Raw genomic sequence first — 19,459 nt, forward strand, 5'->3', positions numbered from 1 at the left:
TGGAAAAATCCGTGGCTCTGGAGATATGACAGGGTAATTTGCAGATCCCGATGGGCTGCATGGATGAAGGAGGACAGAATCAAAATGTTGTCCAAGTAGCATTGGATCCTCACTGGAACAGAAAGCAGAGATGCCATCAATGCTGCCAGAACCTTCGTGAAGACCCTTGAAGCCGATGAGAGACTGAAGGGAAGTACTCGATACTGGTAATGGGTATTCTGATAACAGAAACGGAAAACTGGCGATGATGAGGCCAAATGGGGATGTGGAGGTAAGCCTCCATGAGATCAGTGGAAGAGAGATCGCCCTCCCGAACGCTCTCTAAAATAGAATGCAGAGTCTGCATTTTAAATAGCCTGTATTTTACAAATTGGTTGAGAAATTTTAGATCCAGGATGGTTCGCTACCCCCCCTGGGGCTTTGGGAACGATGAAAGGTGAGAATAAAGCCCACGTCCCCATTGAGAGGGGGGAACAGGTTTGAATAGCTCGGATTTCAAGAAGGAGTTAATGGGCTGATTCATGAGGTCTTGCCTTGAAATGTCCCGAGAGACAGGACAGATCAAAAAAAAAAATTGGTGGGGGTGGGGGTGCATTAGGAAGTCCAATTGTAATCCTGACCTAATAGTGCTGAGCACGCAGGCATCCGCCGTTGACTCCTCCCATTTGGAGGCAAAGAAGGCTAGGCGACCTCCGATGGGTGGGGAGAATGAGGGATTACTTAGAGCGACGGCAGGAACGACCCCCACCCTCCCGAAAGGGCTGTTTACCAGTATAAGGAGCTGGGCGATAGTCGGCTCTCTTCCCAGAAGAAGAGAGAATTTTACATTTATATCTGGTTTCGATGAGATAAGATTCCAGAGCATCGCCAAAAAGCTTATCGCCCGCGAATGGAACTGAAACTAGCTTCCATTTACGGTGTGACTCCGCCTGCCAATTTCTGAGCCATAACAGTCTTCTTGCTGCTACTGAAGATGCCATGGCCCTAGATGCAAATTTGGCGGAATTGAGAGTGGCATCTGCAGTGAATTCCGCCGCTGCGATAATCTTATTAAGGCCTTGGTGAGACCGAAGGTCAGATGTAGGCAATCTAATCTGGAGTTGGTACAGCCACCGTATGGATGCCCATGTGAGAGTGCCAGAAAATGGGAACGAGGCCAGAACCGGAATGTCAACAGAAGGCACTGCCAGGGAATTGTCCAGGGCTGCGCTGACATTGTAGAAATGCTTATCCAGAGAAGATGGGTGAGGACCTGCCGAAGGGGAAGCGCACTGTTCCTTAACCATGTCCAGGAACAAAGTGGGAGGAGGCAAAACCCCTGCATGCACTACAGGCTTGGAGAAGAATGAGTCTCCCTGGCTAGAGGGAATTCCTTGTGGCTCGGGAGCCACTTCCTCTGGCGACAGCTTGGCAGTGACCAAGGCCATGCTGAGTAATGGCCTGAAGAGAGAAGCATTGAAGACCAATGCAGAGGATGTCTGCTCTGGGCGAGAGTCCTCTTCCTCTGAAAGATTTTGGTCTCACCCTCTTCACGTTCTGAACGAGAGGAGTAACTGTGTTCAGATGGTGAAGCCCTTCCCTTCTCATCAACCTCCTCCCATTCTGGTAGAGAAGAATGGACCCTAAGGTCCTGGGGCATGTGTAAATCAGGGTGATGAGGCAACTTATAGATTGAGAAGGGAGAAGGGCCTGAACCCTTTCCGGAGGTCGAAGGATTTGCTTGAAGCCTTCAGCCAATCCCTGCCTAATGGCCAAAGAGACAACATCTTGGATATCCCCTGGTCTATGCTCAAAGGTAGGGGAAGAAGGCCAAAGGCCCACTGCTGAGGGAGTGAAGGTGACTTCAGGCCTAGATTGAGAAGAGGTTCGAGGCCTGGAGGGAGGGGGAGGAGCATAGGGCCCAGAAGCCTGTTGGAAATAAGGCCCAGATCTGCTTAGATCCTGAGGATCATTGTACTGCAAAAGCCACAGGAGACAGGCTCATAGATAACTTCTCCTCCCCTAGGAGGGCTTGGCTGGGGCCCACAGGTATCACCTGAAACATGCTGTAGTTGCACTCCCTTCTGTTGAATAGTTCTGTTGAACTGCCTGTCTAGGGCTGCATGTGTGCGCTTTTCTGCCCTCAACTCAGCCTGAGTTGCCTTCTTAGGAGCTAGAGCCTTAGCTCTGATTTTAGCAGCCACCACCCTCTGGACTGATTGGGTGCGTTGCCTACAACTTTTTCTTTTATTGGCTTAAGAGACTGTTCCATAGGGTGGGGGGACTATGACTCACCCTTATCTTGCTCCATTTGAAGAATAAAGGCTCTTACGATGGAAAGAAACTGTTTGTAAATTTTTTGTATTAAGCCCCTTAGGGTATAAATTGGCCCCCGGGCTTATAAAATGGCCGCTCTCCTCGTGGTGGAAGGCTTCAATCCAAGATGGCCGCTGACTATGGGAAACAGACTCCGAGATCGAAGAATTTCTCCTTAGGCTATAAAGAGCCCCGAGTGAAGTCAGCAAAGGAAAGGGCAGCCTCTGGCCACACGATCAGCTGGCTGACGCTGGTATCAGTTTGCCGATCGCTTTTTACGACCGCTCAAACCGCAGGCGTGGGGGAGGTTTATAGACGCTGCCCAACTTGCCTGAACAGCACTCTGGCAACGCTGCTCCCAACGCTGCAGGAGAGAGAGAGCCCTGCTCTCCTGGAAGAGCAGCTGCCCAGATCCTGGGAGCTGCTGAAGTGAGGAAAAAAGGTACTGAAGATCGCTGGTGAGTGCTATCTACAGAACCTCAGCTGGCTGAAGCTGTTATCGGTTTGCCGATCGCTTTTTACAACCGCTCAAACAGCAGTGGTGGGGAGGTCTACAGACGCTGCCCAACTTGCCTGAACAGCGCTCTGGCAACGCTGCTCCCAACCTTGCTTGAAACGAGGAAAAACGGCACTGAAGATCGCTGGTGAGTGTTATCTAACAGAAGCTTTCAGAGACACAGCTACTGACTGAAAGGAGCTGAGTCAAAAGCTGGGGTCTCTCCCGGGGGCTGGCTTTTATATCTTAGTACAGACTCAGCTAAATGACGTCATAGGAAGGAGTCAACCCATCCTGGGCTCTCGATGCAGCATGGAGGAGAATCTTCATAATTCAAGTGTACCTTTCCTCAGGAGTAACTTGCAGTTATGGCATTTGTAAATAACCTCATACGGAGTGTAAAAGACATTTTATAATTTACCAACTTGGCATATATCTTTTAGAGTAAATTTCTTTATTATCTTAACATAGGTCTTTTGCAATGGGTGAAACTGATAGACAACTTTGATGCCGAATATGAATATGTCACCAATGAGGGAACAACCTTCACCTTCAAGACAAACCGTCATGCTCCAAACTATCGATTAATTAACATTGATTTTGTTGAACCTGAGGAATCCAAATGGAAAGTCCTGATTCCTGAGCATGGAAAAGATGTTCTAGGTAAGATTATTTAAGTTATATATTTCAGCAACAACAACAATAGAATATAATCCATGATACAAGAAGATAGCACTATTATAACTATGGAGAGCTATACATTATTCATATTAATTAAAGCAAAGATCAACTTAAGAAACTTTTGAGAGGCAAATATCATAATTGTACTTTTACATTTTTATGAAGCTATGATTGCTGTATGACTCACAAATGAGTAATGCACAGTTATAGTATTCTCCCCCCTAATTTTTTTTAATGAATAGCTGAGGCTGTTTGAGGGACGTGATGGTTTTAAAATATATCCTTGCAATGTAATAGTTCAGGAAGATATATTTGAATAAGTATATTCTAAACATGATAGATGTTTATCATGGTGCATATTGATCTTTTTTAACTTAGAAATTAACTCTTCTAAATACAATGGGACAGTGTCCATTCAGATATTTTTAAACATTATATGTTAAACATGTACTGTAGCCATGTACTATCACCATTAACAATATGATATAACTTCAAAATTAATCATTGTAATAATAAACATTTGATCGTGTTTAAGAAATCTCACTTAATAAGAAAATTATCTTGATCCTAAAAGGCCAACCTGCTATTGTGTCACAATACTTTAACCCATTTAGTCATTTACAAAATTTGATTTGAGAAGATATAATTATAGCTGAAAGCAGTTAATAATGCATTGCTGTAAAATCTTAGCAGTCAAGTGAATTTTTGATTCTGCCTGATATAACAATGACATAGTAATGAAATGCTTTATACAAAATCAAGATATGTGACAGAAAGCTTAAATGATCACTTAGCATAAGTGACTCATTGCTCTGGTAACAAAAAATGGGCTTACACTCAAATTCCTGATAATATTATAATTCACATTTATATTCTTAATCCAACATAAACTTTAGAAGTTTATGGCCATGAAGGAGTGTACTAAACCCTCTACGTTACATCCTAAATTCCAAAAGCTTCCAAAACAGGATAGATAGGAGGGCTTTACCTTGAACCCAAAGTAACAGGTATTAAATATGGGACTTTCTTCCTGAAAAGAAAGTGCTCTGACACTGATAGATGTTGTATTTTGCTACAGTCATGTGTCCACTTTTCCATCACAGGTATTGGTATATGTATGATTGGGTTTGTGGTGTGTGGGCTTTTTTTCCCCCTGTTCCTGCAAAATGTTGCTGCCAGGCTACATAACAAAATATGCACAGTAATGATGCTGTATAGTCTGGCAACAAAATGTCTGCAGGGAGACCACCAAGCCTAAAAAACAGAAAAATAACCAACAATTCAACCCTGAGTTACATACATTCTCTATTGTTGGCATCTATGATTTCCTGGATTTTATGAGATACAGTTCGTATCTCATTCTCTATCTCTGTGTACATAGGGATGTTTTTGGAAGTGCCTTCCAAATGACTTCTGTGAATCAATCCTGTATAAAAGTTGATTTGCTGTTAAGTCCACCTCCCTTCTTTGTATATTATTACTTGGCTGCTCAACAGGTACCATATCAGCTGCTCAACAGGTATCATATCAGCTGCTCAACAGGTATCATATCAGCAATCAAGAGTGATCCTTGAGTTGAGTTATAAAAAGTTAGTGCTGAGATGTGTTTGTGACTCAGTTCTGTGAGTTTCAGTAACAGTAAACTGAAGATCTATAGGGCAAAAATCCCAAGACAATAATAGTTAGCAAGGGTCAAAATGTCATTTCTTTTAAAGATGACTTGTAAGTTGTTGACTTCTTTTTTTAAAAAAAAAAGTCAAGGTAGAGCAATCATATTTGTCCCTTTGATAGCTATAATGATTTCTGCTACTTGGGAGTATTGAGTGCCTTATAAGCAAAAAGGCAGTATTTACTCATAGAAATAAACCCTGTTGCCTAAATTCCCTGTTTAATGGACATTTGAGGCTCTTTAAAGCATGACCCCTTTTCATCAACTCAGTAGAGTTTGCCAAATAAAAATCAAGGTGTATAAAAGTAAGATAAGAATCATGACATGGATATTTGTAATATCCATGGAAATGGAAAGTATTGGGGAGCAGAATGATAGAAAACAGAATGGAGTAAGAAATAACATAGGGAAGCAATTAAAATGCAAAGAATGGTTCCATCAGGTAGGCAGGCAGGCAGGCAGGCAGAGAGACAGACAAAAAAATTGACATAAGACTTTTCTTCTCTTCCTTGAATTCCCAACTACCAATTCCCGTTGTCACAAGACTATCATCCCTCCCATGCCTTCTCTGATTTAATCAAGGAGGGGGCTTCCCTCCTGGCAGTTGTCATTTTGAGATGATCTTGTTACAGAAGGAAATAAGGGCATATTTACTAACCTGCTCACTTGTTGCAAGAAGTGTAAGAATGCAGGAGAAGCAGCATTTCCTTCTCTAATTTCCCTTCCCAGCTATTTTGCTTAATTCTGTCCATTAAAAGTGCTAGGGAAAATTCATATAGGTTATCACTGGGAAGCAGATTGGAAGCTCATGATGAGGCCTTGATTAGACAGTTTTGTTAAGAACAACATAGAGGGCCAATTTGCCATATATTGGCTTGAAAGCAAACACTAAGCAAATTCTTAAATGTGCTTGCTGGCATAAAGCCGAAATCTATTTAGGAATCTGATGATCTTTTAGGATCCTAATGACACACAGAGGAAAGTTAAGTTCTTTCTGTGAAATATATTAAAGTGATCAATTTTTCTAAAAACTAATACGTTTTCTTGCAATCACATACTGAAAATATGGTAGCTGTTTTTCTTTCATATTTACAGAATGGGTGGCGTGTGTTAGATCCAACTTCTTAGTCTTGTGTTACCTGCATGATGTGAAGAATGTCCTGCAACTTCATGACCTGGCAACTGGTACCCATCTCAAAACACTTCCATTAGATGTTGGCAGCATTGTTGGATATAGTGGACAAAAGAAGGATAGTGAAATATTTTATCAATTTACTTCCTTCTTATCACCAGGTAAGTGTAGCTTCTTTTGCATATTGGTTATTTTCTTTTCACAGGTATGAATGACTGTAAAGTAATAGCACACCTATAAACTACTGTGATTAGGGTTTTTGTATTTTGCAACATTACATTGTTTGGAAAGAATTTTCAAAAATAGATCTTTCTGTATGTATGTGTGTGTGTGTGTGTGTGTGTTATATGTGTGTATGTATGTTGTTGTGTCATGTATATATATATATATATATATATATATATATATATACACACATACACACACACACATACAACACATACATACATACACACACACACACAGATTATATATATATATATATGGATCTTTGAAGTTATTTGGCAGTTTCTCCGTGTAAAACTGGAAGTATCCTGGAATGACGTTTGAACACACACACACACACACACACACACACACAAAATCTCATTTGTCATCTTCAGAAGCTTGTGTCTTCGCTTCTGTTTGTGCTTCTCAGAGTAATGTGAGCTTGCAGCTGCTTCTTCCTTTTAACTGCTAGTGGGGGTGTGACTTGATTGGGTGGGGGCTTGGCTATGTTCTGATTGGGTGGGGTGTGTTCTCATTGTTTGGGGTTTGCTGTGTTCTGATTGGTTGGGGGTTGGTGTTCTGTTCAGGAGGGGGCTTGGTTGTGCTCAGGTTGATCTTAGTTGCTGGGGATTTGAGCTGGTGAGCTGTGATCCTGCTGTTTGGCTTCGAGTTCGTGTGGTCGTGCTGCATCTTCATGGTGGGGTCAGTTCGCTTCATGTATGGCTCAGAGGGGTTTGAAGTGGGTAGTGATGCAGCTGCAGTGCGGCTTCTGGTCCGTGGTCGTGTCTCATATTCTGTGTGGGTGTGAGTCTGCTTTTTACGTGGAAGTGTGGTGGTGGCATCTTGTGTGGCCCTCGTGGGTGTGGGTCTGGTGTCATTCATCATGTTAGGTACTCCTTGTTCATGAGGGCGGGTTTCCAAATGGCTGGTAGGTGGGAGGTGTCATCTCTTTTATTCATGCTGTGTGGGCGTTTTTCTATCTCTATGGCTTCTCTGATTATTCTGTTGTTGAAGTGTTCGGTTTTGGTGATAGTTCTGGTATTTTTAAAGTCAATCTCATGTCCTGTGGCTTTGAGGTGTTGGACCAGGGAAGAGGTCGGTTCTTCTTTTTGATTGAGTTCTTATGTTCTTCAATGCGTGCACTTATTCTTCTGTTAGTTTGTCCAATGTATGTGGTGGAGCAGGCGGTGCAAGGGATTTTGTATACTCCTTGGTTTTCTAACTCGATTTTGTCTTTAGGGTTTCTTAGGATGGTGGATATTTTTCTGTTTGTGCAGAATGCTGTCTTAATGTTGTGTTTTTGGAGGATCTTGCTGATTTTGTCTGTAGTGCCTTTTATATATGGGAGGAGGGCTTTGCCGTTCTCTTGTTCTCTGTCTTGGATTTTGGTTGGGGTTTCTTTTTTGATTAGGTGGGTAATCTTCTTTCTTTGGAATCCATTGGCTGTTACGTTGGTGAGAGTGTTTAGTTCGGTTTTTAGGTGTTGTTCGTTGGCTAAGCATTTTGTTCTGGAGATGAGTGTCTCGGCTACGGAATTGATCTGTGCTGGGTGGTGGTGTGAGAGTGCATGTAGATAGCGGTTTGTATGTGTTTTCTTCTGGTAGATGGTGTGTCCTAGGGAGCCATTGGATTTTTTGTATACTAAGACATCTAGGAAGGGAAGTTGATTGTTAGCTTCTGTTTCCATGGTGAATTGTATTTTGGGGTGTAGGCTGTTGAGGTGTGTGAGGAAGTTGTTCAGTTTTTCTTTCCTGTGTGGCCAGATTATGAAGGTGTCATCTACCTATCTGAGCCAGAGTTTGGGTTTGTGATCATATTTTTCTAGAGCTTGTGTTTCAAAGTGTTCCATGTAGAGGTTTGCGATGACAGGTGAGAGGGGTGATCCCATGGGTGCTCCTTCTATTTGTTTGTATTTTTGTCCGTTGTAGGTGAAGTATGTATTGGATAGGCAGTGGTTGGTCAGATCTAGGATGTGCTTGGGGGGGTTGTATTTGTTTTGGATGGCTGTCAAAGCTTCTTTTATAGGCGCTTGGGTGAAGAGGGATATGACATCGAAGCTCACTGGTAGGTCGCTGGGCTGTAAGTTTTGTTTCTTTATGATCTCAATGAACTGGAATGAGTTTCTTACGTGTGAGTTGATGGATTCTGCATAGGGCTGTAGTTGTTTGGCGAGAAATTTGGCTAGGTTTTGTAGAGGTGAGCCTATGGAGCTGACTATTGGTCTAAGTGGGGTTCCTTCTTTGTGTATCTTGGGGAGACCATAAAGCTTAGGGCATCTGGATGATTTCTCTCTGGGTATGATTCTTTGCTGGATTTCTTCGCTGATGGGGGAGGCTTTTATTTTGGATCTGGTGGTTTTTTCTAGGTAGGTGGTGGGGTCTGTCTTTAGGGGTTTGTATGTGGGGTCTTGGAGTAGGTTGGTTAACTTGGTTTGGTAGTCAGATGTGTTCATAACCACTGTCACATTGCCCTTGTCTGCTGGTAGGATTATTATGCTGGTGTCTTCTTTCAGGTTAAGTAGTGCAGTTTGTTCTTCTTTGGATAAGTTGCTTTTGGGTGGTTTGCTGGTACAGAGGATGTTGGTGATTTCGAGTCTGATTCTATTAGCATCATCAGGGTTGGTTTTGGTCAGGCTGGTTTCAACTCAGCATATAATGGTTTCTGTGGGGATGTGTTTGGGAGCGACAGCAAAGTTGAATCCTTTCGAAAGGACCTTGGTTTTGGCTTCGGTGAGGATCTTGTCTGAGATGTTGTGCACTGTTTGTTTCATGTGTGGCTGTGAGGGGGGAGGAGTTTGTTTCTGGCATTTTTGTAGTTTTCTGAGTTTGTTGGTGTGTGTGTCTGTCTTGAGGGTGGTCTGTGTTTCGACTCTCCAGGCAGTGAGTTGTTTGGATTTGTCCCAAAGTGTGGGGTGAATCTTGTTGCTGAGTCTGAGGTGAAGTGTGAAGAGATCTTTGTTGATTTGGTCTAGGAGGAATGTTTTTGTGTGAAGTTCATTTCTAATTAGGGCCAATTCTGTTCTTTTTAGGATGTGTTTGGTGGCTGCTGTGTTGGCGTGGAATTTCAATTAGAAGCTTATGGGGATTAAATTTTGATCTCGGCAGTTGCATAGGAATGCAAGGTCACATAAAATGGAAGCTCTTTGGACTTCAAGTTTTTCATAAGTCCTGGTCAGATGGTGGGTTTCCTCCCCGTAGAGGTGTAATATTTGTTTTCTGAGGTTTTCGCGGGTATTTATATGTGGATCTTTGGTTATTCGGGTTTTCTCCCATGTAAAATTGGAAGTATCCTGGCGACGTTTTGAGAAAATCTCATTCGTCATCTTCAGGCTTGTGTCTTCGGCTTTGTGCTTCTCGGAGTAATGTGAGCTTGCAGCTGCTTCTTCCTTTTAACGGACGCCCACCATGAAGATGTGGCACGACCACGAACGCGAAGCCAAACAACAGGATCACAGCTCACCAGCTCAAATCCCCTGGCAACTAAGACTAACCTGAGCACAACCAAGCCCCCACCTGAACAGAACACACCCCCAGCCAATCAGAACACAGCCCCCAACCAATCAGAACACAGCCAAACCCCCAACCAATGAGAACACACCCCCACCCAATCAGAACTCAGCCAAACCCCCAACCAATCAAGTCACACCCCCACTAGCAGTTAAAAGGAAGAAGCAGCTGCAAGCTCACATTACTCCGAGAGGCACAAAGCCGAAGACACAAGCCTGAAGATGACAAATGAGATTTTGTCAAAACGTCGCCAGGATACTTCCAATTTTACATGGGAGAAAACCCGAATAACCAAAGATCCACATATAAATACCCGCGAAAACCTCAGAAAACATACATATATGTATGTATGTATGTATGTATGTATGTATGTATATGTAAGTAGCATGTCATAGAAAAGTATTTCCCCTGGTTTGCTACACAAAATCTGCTGTAGAAATAAGTGAATTAGTATTTCCCAACTGTCTTCTACATGAGAAGCAAGTGTACATTTGCATAGGCTGGCAATTACCATGTTCTTAGCTACATAATAAGCAGAAAGATAATATGCATCTAACTTTTATGACATTGTTTTTTTATCATTACGAAAACTATATGCAAACCTCAGTAATTAGCAATAACTACAACTACAGCAGGATTCCTTTACACTATAATTTGCAGATTAATTATTATGTTGAAGGAGTGATGAACTCATAGCATAAAAATTACATTTCTGCCTGTTTTTGTGTAGCAGTTGGACAATAAATTTGTTTCCTGTTGATATCTTGTCTGCATAAATGACAGAAAGGGACGTCAGAAAACTGTATTTAGCTGAATATGGTGGGGCTGGAAATATTTTAAATGTAGAATTTCCTCCTTCCCCACGGCTAAGTGGTGCACTATTTCATTTCAGCACTTGAAGAAGAAAGTTATTACAGAATGTTTTCTGTTGGAAAATTAAGGATTATGCTTCTATTCCTGTGCATTTTAAAAACAGAGTTATATTTATGAAGGATTTTATTTCAGAGATCCTTCTTTTTACAGTCTGGTTTTCTTGATGGAAAGGGAAGATTATTAACTTCATTGATTGCTTGATTATATACCATCAAGTCATTTTCAACTCCTAGCAATGCCACAGATATTCTCTGTGCCCAAGCTGTTTTTCCATTTCTTCCAATGGTGTGCTCATCACCTCTGTAACTGAGTTTATTCACCTCACTTCTGGTCATCCTCTTCTTCTATTTCCCTCTACTTTTCCCAGCATTAGTCTTTTCCAGAGAACTGGGTCTTCGCATAATGTGTCCAAAGCATGTTAATTTGAGTCTGGTCTGAGACTGATTGAGCTGAATAAAAATGACTGGCCGAAAATCATCCAGCTATTTTCATGGCTATGTGGGACTTAAAGTCACAGTCTTCTGCCTTCTAGCCTGGTGCTTTAACCATTAGACCATACTGGCTCTCAAACAAAAGAACTAAGGGTGAATTTGAAGTTGTGACCTGCATTGTGTATGGTCTAATAATGAGGAACACATTCTCAATAAGAATGGATTTTCCTACAAGTAAGGTTAAAAGTCAGAAAGAAGCTGGTAGCACCTTTTCTGATTAACAATTTTATTAACACCTAAGCTTTTGTTAGTTGCAAAACATTTCGTCATATTCATAGAAATCTTCATATTCATCAAAAGCCACAAAACTAATATGTCTTCCCCTCCCAATTTAAATTCTACGTTAATCTAGGTCTATGCAGATGTTGGAAAAGGTATGACTAGCCTCCTCCTGCTTTTTAGCTACCATAAACTATCATGGTTCCCCTCTTAGAACACCTGGTATAGTTATTCTTGTTTTTATAATTTAGTCACCTGTTACATGCTATTTGCCCTCATGGTTAAAAATCAATATGAGGCAATAATTAATAAAATCTACTTTCCTTAAGTGTAGCCTTAGATTCTCCTAAAATGTCATAGACCCCTTAAAAAAATTCTGCATTTTTGGCCTCCATCATGAAATATTATTGATTGGATGGAATCTTTTTTTTTCTGTAATAATATCAAAAAGAAGAAACTTTACAGTAGCTATAATTTTATAAATTGTGAGAAAAAAGAGTAATGTATTTCTTCTTTCAGAAAAAATATCTGAAGTGCTATATATATACTTTATGAACATGCTTTATCTTGTTCAAATTATTTTATACTGAATTATCTTTGTACTGAAAGAAAATAAAGATGTTTCCCTGAGCCCTGGAAAGCTCCATGCTGTTCTTTAGTCTGACTTTATTATATCCTGAAAAACAACATACCAATTTTTGTTAATTGTAACAATTAGGCTAACAAATCTGAAGCCTTATTAAGTTGCAGCGATTATCAGAGGGAAAATTAACATATATCTACATTGCTGAATTGGAATTAAAATTGCTTTTGTTTGGACTGTATAAACTATAATATAACCATATAATTTATGTCAGCATTTCAATAATAATTGAAGTGAAGTGCTCTTAGAATAATTGTTTCTTCTTTCTGATCTAGAAGAAATCTAAGGTAGATTTTTTTTATTGTACGGTAGGAACATAGCGTGTGACTTTCTTCTTATATTTTATATCCTTCCTTCTGTCCTCAGCTGGGTAGGTGTCCAACTGCAAGCCTGAAATAAACTTTCAAAACAGGAAAAACCATAAAACATATTTATCAAGTTTTCCTATTTTGCTTTTTCAAGCTCATAGCAGCAAACCGGAAGAAACTAGGTTATGTTTCCCATTCTAGAGAGGTTATGCCTAAAGATCTAGGACAACTTGCCATGGCCAACTTGATATGGGACAACTCGATGTGGGACAAGAGTTACACTAATGTTGAAGAAATTGTGGAATAGAATCATTTAAAAAAGGAGGGAAAAAGAAGGGACAAAATGAAATGTGAATAACAAAAATTAAAATATTTTTTGTATTATTTTAAATAATTAAATTGAATTGTTAAATTGTCGTATGGCAAATTTTCTTGCAACAAGGTGGCCATGGCAAGTTGACATTAAACACTTATTTGAAGATGGTATGGGTAATGCATACTTAAAGTAGTACCGGTAACAGAAAATAAAGTCTTCCAAACGCTTAACCTTGAAGCAATGATTCACTATTTAAAAATTCCAAAAGATTTAGCAGATTCAACTTCTACAGATGTCTGTAGAAATTCTCAATCATCCAGGTCATGGTTGTCCCAAAGGTGCTTTTTCTGGAGCAACTGGGCTTCCTTGTTTTTTCTTTGAAGACATTTCACTTCTCATCCAAGAAGCTTCTTCAGCTCTGACAGGACAGTGGGAAATGGAAAGATTTATATTCCTTGCAGACACCTGGTAATTTGCATCCATTCTATTCTGTCATCCAGGTCATGGTTGTCTCAAAGGTGGTTTTTCTGGACGCAACTAGACTTTATACTTCAACACAGATATAAACTTCTATAGATGTAAACACAGATGTAAACTTCTATAGATGTTTACATCTGTATTCTGCCTCCATCATCTTCTCTTTTTCACTGACTTTCCACTTGATCAAATTGATCAATAAGACCTTGGATAAACAATACCATATCTCGCTTTTCTTATCTGCTCAATGGTTGTCTTATTTTAGTTTTCTTTGCTTCCTAATTTGTACATTTAGGCATTGTACATGTGCCATCTAACTTGATTGAATCAATAAGATTTCTTTAAGAAAATGTAAATTTATGATGAGGGCAGGTCCATTCTGAAATTCATTGTATCCCCTCTTTGCCACACACACACACACCCCAGGTACAAATTCTTCCTTGGGTTATTGGCTTGAGTTGTTCAATTTAAATCCAATAATAGCAGTGCAATGATAATAATTTAATTTTGTTTTGTTTGTTTGTTCTATCCAAAAGAAATTGGAGATTAGCTCCATCATTTGGTGGAATTAAGGGGACATTCAGATATAAATAATGAGAGAGAAGCTATAGACTGATCTAAAAGAGAATTACCTGGAAATAGGGATTGTTTTCTCATTATGTCCTTAAGAGAAGTAAGAAAAGATATTGCTACAGTACAAAAAGAGGTCATGTGTAAGTGGAAGGAGTGTACATTAATGGTGAACATGTCAAAGCATATAGCTTCATTTGAGACATTTGAATCCATTTTTGTCTAGAGCATTCCATGTGAAACATTGCATATAAATAAGTCTAGCTGTGAATCTAGTTTTTATTAAAGGAAAAATAGCTACAAATATTGTCTTTATGTCTCATTTTAATGGAATAAAATAAGACTGTACTATTTAAAAATATTAATTACAGCAGGCTTGAAAATTCATCAAATGTATATTGACTAAAATTCTTGATAAATTACTATTTTGTTATTTTGTATTTTCTAAGCTTTCTACATATTTAACTTAATAAGCAAGGGTATGGTTTAGTTAAGAGGGTTTTTTTAGTCTGTTTCTTTGGGATAAATGATATTTACTTGTGTGCTTCTGTCAATAAAAATGTATTAACCAAATAACAGCTTTGAATTATATGTTTAGGTATTATTTATCATTGTGATCTGACTAAAGAAGAATTAGAGCCAAGAGTTTTCCGAGAAATTAGTGTAAAAGGATTTGATCCTTCAGCTTATCAAACTGTGCAGGTAAGTAAAGGAAAAAAGAAATTGTTGTTAGTACATGTTTATGTTCTTGTATAAAGGTTAACAAAAACCATAGCAGTTCAAATCATTGCACAATGGTATCTTGTTCAATTCAACAACATAAAAACTACAATTTTAAAATGGAATTTATTTAAAAAAATAGATTAGCCCTAACCTTTAGTAACAATTCCTATAAATTTTAGGGCCTTCTTTTGCCAGGATGCAAATCTGCATATATAATTACAAGTTTTGTCATAGTGTTTGGCATAAACGCACTTCATTTATTTTTGGTATCAAAAGCAATAGATTTGTTCTTGTACTTTAGTAAAGTTCAAAATTATAATAGAGGACAGAGAATTATTTTTGCTGGGTATATGTGTGTGCATAAATGAATATGTATGTGTGTGTGTATGTATATACACATGCACATTACATATGGATACAAACACACACATGCACATAAAACATCTAGATGCCATATGAAAATCTATAAAAATCATATGAGTGGAAACAAGTCAGGATGTCCAATCTATACAAGCAGAAAAACCATATTTATAGTATTCCAATCCCTCCTCTTCACCACCTCTATGGGATGGCTTAGCCCTGAATCCAGCCGGCTCGGGACGCTCCGGCAGCGAGCACGGATCGAAACCGCACACGATCGCAGATTTCAGTGTCGCCGAAGAAGCTCAAACCAGAAGTCCAATCTTACTTCTTTCTTATCATATTTGTGATAGATTAAAATGTCTGTACATTTCAGAAGTGAAAGAAAACTCAAATCCATTATTAAATATTAGCAGAACTGCTGGTAAACTAAAGTTAGAAATGAATATAATTGGCAGGCTTACAGGGTAAATCATTTTAAAACCTCTTCCCCTGCTATTATTGATCTTGCTATTGTTACTCATTGTGAGTAACAAATACACCCAAAGTTTTTTTTTAATATTCTACTAAAGTATATTACTTCCTGAGTAATCAGGTGTATTAATCACCTGAAACAAGCAGGTGATTCAGATGACTAATCAAGATTATTATTTCTCATATTTTCTCAAGTGTAGTTCAGTGGGCTTCTGGTGATGACACTTTAATATTACTGGCTTTGTTATTCACTAAAGATTATCTTCCTTAATGTCATTCAAAGGGTTCCTTCTTGCTAATTTTTGAGAAAATAAAAGAAATCCTTAAAAATAAGCAAACATTGTTTAGCTTACTTCTTCAAAACCACATTCTGCATTGGCTTTCAGTCAGATGCTCTGGTATAACTTAGAACAGGGCTGTCAAACTCATGGTCCACGGACCAGATGCATCACATGATGGCCATGCCCACACTTTAGCGAAGGACAAAAAAGTTGCGATACATCACATGACGATGCCGTGACAACGCAAGTTTGACATCCCTGCCTTAGAGCATCAAGCTTCAATAAGAGTCGCTGAGACTGCAAACTTTGTAATGTTTACAGGCATAGACAAACACCGATTTATCATGTCCTGTGGTATGCTGAATATCTTCTCCAGTTCAGCTTTGAGTGAGACCGAGACCTTTAGTGTCTTTATCCTGAAGAATATTATAATTGCACTGATATCGCTTTCTTTTGAGAATGCCACTGTTTATCCTGCCAGCTGCTTCTTCAAAACATTTTCTTTAATCCCATTATTGCTGCTTTCTCCCTGGGTGATTCTTATAAATGATCCCATTCATCCATGATTATTCAGTGAAGAGAATGTTACCTATCTCATGTAACAAATCTGATTCAGGTATTTTCTGAGAGGTTAGGCCAGTGATGGCTAACCTTTTCGGCAACAAGTGCCCAAAGTGCACATTCCCAAAATGCAATGTGTGTGTGCCCTGCACATGTGTCCCTCCCCCTGTGCATGCATGTGTGCCCTCTCCACACCCCTGCTTAGGCACGCACAACCCCCGTGTACGCCCTGCCCCCTGCACATGCATGGCAGAGACCTGAAGACCAGCTGGCTGGCGGGAGGTGCATGCGCGGCAGAGCTGAGCTGGAGTGACGGCTCTGCGTGCCCAGAGAGAGGGTACTACGTGCCACCTCTGGCATGCGTGCATAGGTTTCTCTCTGAAGCAGTGAATATTTTCTGAAAGATGTCCCTACATTTAGAAGAAACTTTTTATATATAAAGAATTGAATTAAGTTCAGCTCAGTTCTTCATTTACTTATTTCTTAATGGCTGCAATTCAATCTCATTTTCATCTTCTAGTTAGCCTTGGAAAATACAATTGGGCTTTATAAGAAGTTTCATACCTTATTCTTGGATAGTGAAATTTAAATAATATTAAATTAATTTAATAATAAAAATATATTACTTGCCTGTAGTGTTGGTCTGAGGACAGCAAATAAGCATTGTGTGGGAGATAATAACAATTGAGGCAACCCAGTGTTTCTTAAATTACTTTCTCATTCATTCATTCCTTTTGTTTTAATGCTTTTAATTATAGTTTGTCTGCTGAGTTCTGTGATGTTAACTTCTCATATTAAGGATGCATATATCTTCAAAATCACTTTTTTTCCATTTACTTACTATATTTTTAGATTATGGAGAAATGAACTTCTTCAGTTGGCTGTGAAATTAAATATCACCATGTCTCAGCATAGCATAAATGAGATACATCAAATCTCATGCCCCTTTCTTTTCCATTATGCAGGCAAGAAGTTAAAAGCTTTGATAGGTATAATTAGTTAAACTCCAGCCTGAAACTCCTTCCTGGAAGTTTGCCAGTTAGGGAATGTGGTCTTCAGAACTGAAAAAGATTCCTCTTAGTTTATTCTGTAATTCAAAGGTGGCTGCTACTGATATGTTAAAACAAATACTAATGGAACATTTGTATGAAATACAGGATAAATTCTTAAGCAGTTTTCCTCATTGCAATAAGAGAAGCTTTATCTTCCAAACTTTATTTGTTTATAGTTGTATCTGACAAAATTAGATTACTATTATGTTAGTTTTACATACACCTCATATGTGCAAAATGTCAGCCATAGTTCAAATAGAGTTTTCTAACAAATATTCACCTAGAAAAAAATACTTCCAGTGGAAAGTTTCAATGATGTTGTTAGATACAAAAGTTCAAGGCTTCTTTCCAAATGTGAATTCAGTTGCTTTTATTAACAGAGAGTTTTGAATGACAGTAGATGTTCTAATCCATAAACAATTGATTTGACTGCACCCAAATTGTTTATAATTTAGAAAATGGAAAAGGTACAAGGCACTGAAAATATATTCAGTGGCAATTTAAAAGAAAGCTTGCTAATCTTTAAAGAACTGCATTACATTGAATAATGATTACTTTAAAATTTACTGTAAGTCTGAGATCATTTTGATTCAAGGGAACATATGAAGTCCATTTTCAGTTCTCTGAAACAGAACATTGGAAAAGGGTTTATGGAACCATAATTATAAAGTTTGGTCTACTTTTTTCTGTCTTGGTAGTATTAAACAACATTGGAGACAGAACGTTTCAAAAAATTATTCGGATACCATCTTTATTACTTTTACAAAGCTTTTTGCAAAAATAATAATAATAAAACATATCCAACACACCTTCCCCCTCCTATTTTCCCAGCAATAACCCTGTGAGGGAGCTTGCTCTGAGAGAGGGTGACTGACTGACCCAGCTGACTTTCTTGCCTAAGGCAGAATTTGAATTCGGGGTCTTCTGCTTTCTTAACCAATAGACTAGACCACAGTCATTCAAAATATTGCTATAATAATCTTGGCTTAGGTACAGAGAATAAAAGATGGGGATCACTGTATTTAGTGAGGTCCTCTTCTGTTGTTTCTCCAGTGATGTTAATGTGGCTGGTATCCTGTCATTCCTTCAAAACAAACTAAAATGGTCATAGAGGAAAAAGAATATTGATCAGAGAGAGATGAGGATTTGCCACAGCTGAAAGAAGCAATCTAGAAATGAGATGAACACTTTCCCGATACAGTCACTACTGAAGTGACACAAATGGTGCTATTTCAAGGCCTGTGTTGGGGGATACTATTTCCACATGGAATGGGGTTGAGAGGAAGGTTCTTAAGAAGGAAATTATAATGCTTAATGCACATTTTCAGCCACCACATCACTGAATTTGGTACAAGAAGAGAGTGATTCAGGAGCCACAAAAGCAAGAGCTATTTGCATTCTTAAGGCACTAGTTGCTTCTGCTACAGATGTGGACCCATCTAGGTGAAAGTGGTAGATTCTTGGGGGGGGGAGGCATAGATATTCAGAACAAAACACATTTCTCAAACTCATTGTTCTCTAAGTTCATCAAAAAGTAATACATCTTTAATATTCTCAACATAACATTTTTCCATTGCTAGAAGTCACCAATCATGGGGTGGTCTCCATTGTTTTAAACAGTGTTCCATTGTTCTCACTGGCAGCAGATACTTTAAAATCTGCTAAATAGACTGACAAGAAATCACTTCTCAGAGAAGATCAACCAAACATGCATTAGTTTTTGAAAGTAGGAAAGACAGGTTTAAAGAAATTTATGGAAAGCTTAATTGCTTCCATGTGCATATCAGAGAGTTTCTAAAATTGCATAACAAATCTAACCACTGATCTGAAACTCTTTTCAGCATTGCTATGGAAGCCTTGTGCTAAGTACAAAAAAATATGTGTGGGCCTAGGGCCTGAAGTGGGCATTAATGGCTTCCCCCTTTCCTCTCCCCCCCATTCATTATTTTCTCGACCTTCAGGGAAGGGATAGTTAGTTCTGAACCAAGGTCTGACCTGATTTCACATATAGTTTTGAAATTAAAGTGAGGACCAATTGTGACCCAAGGGCTGCAAATATATTATCAGAAGTTCATTTTAGGAACATGAACATGCATTTCAATTGAATTTTACTCTGTTTTGGTAT

At 39.0% G+C, this 19,459-nt stretch overlaps 1 protein-coding gene across 1 annotated transcript in view; it reads left to right on the forward strand.

Annotated features, from left to right (window-relative positions):
• The window catches only part of PREP (prolyl endopeptidase), a 72,374-nt gene that overhangs the window by 37,091 nt on the left and 15,824 nt on the right, over positions 1-19,459 (forward strand). The window contains exons 8-10 of the mRNA XM_026666617.2: positions 3,263-3,454; positions 6,237-6,434; positions 14,482-14,585. Coding sequence (XP_026522402.1) covers positions 3,263-3,454; positions 6,237-6,434; positions 14,482-14,585 — 494 coding nt within the window. The remainder of the gene's footprint in view (positions 1-3,262; positions 3,455-6,236; positions 6,435-14,481; positions 14,586-19,459) is intronic.

Source organism: Notechis scutatus, chromosome 1, assembly GCF_049901735.1.
Source record: "Notechis scutatus isolate UNSWTSFEM ecotype Mainland chromosome 1, rNotScu1.2, whole genome shotgun sequence".
Lineage (NCBI taxonomy): Eukaryota > Metazoa > Chordata > Lepidosauria > Squamata > Elapidae > Notechis > Notechis scutatus.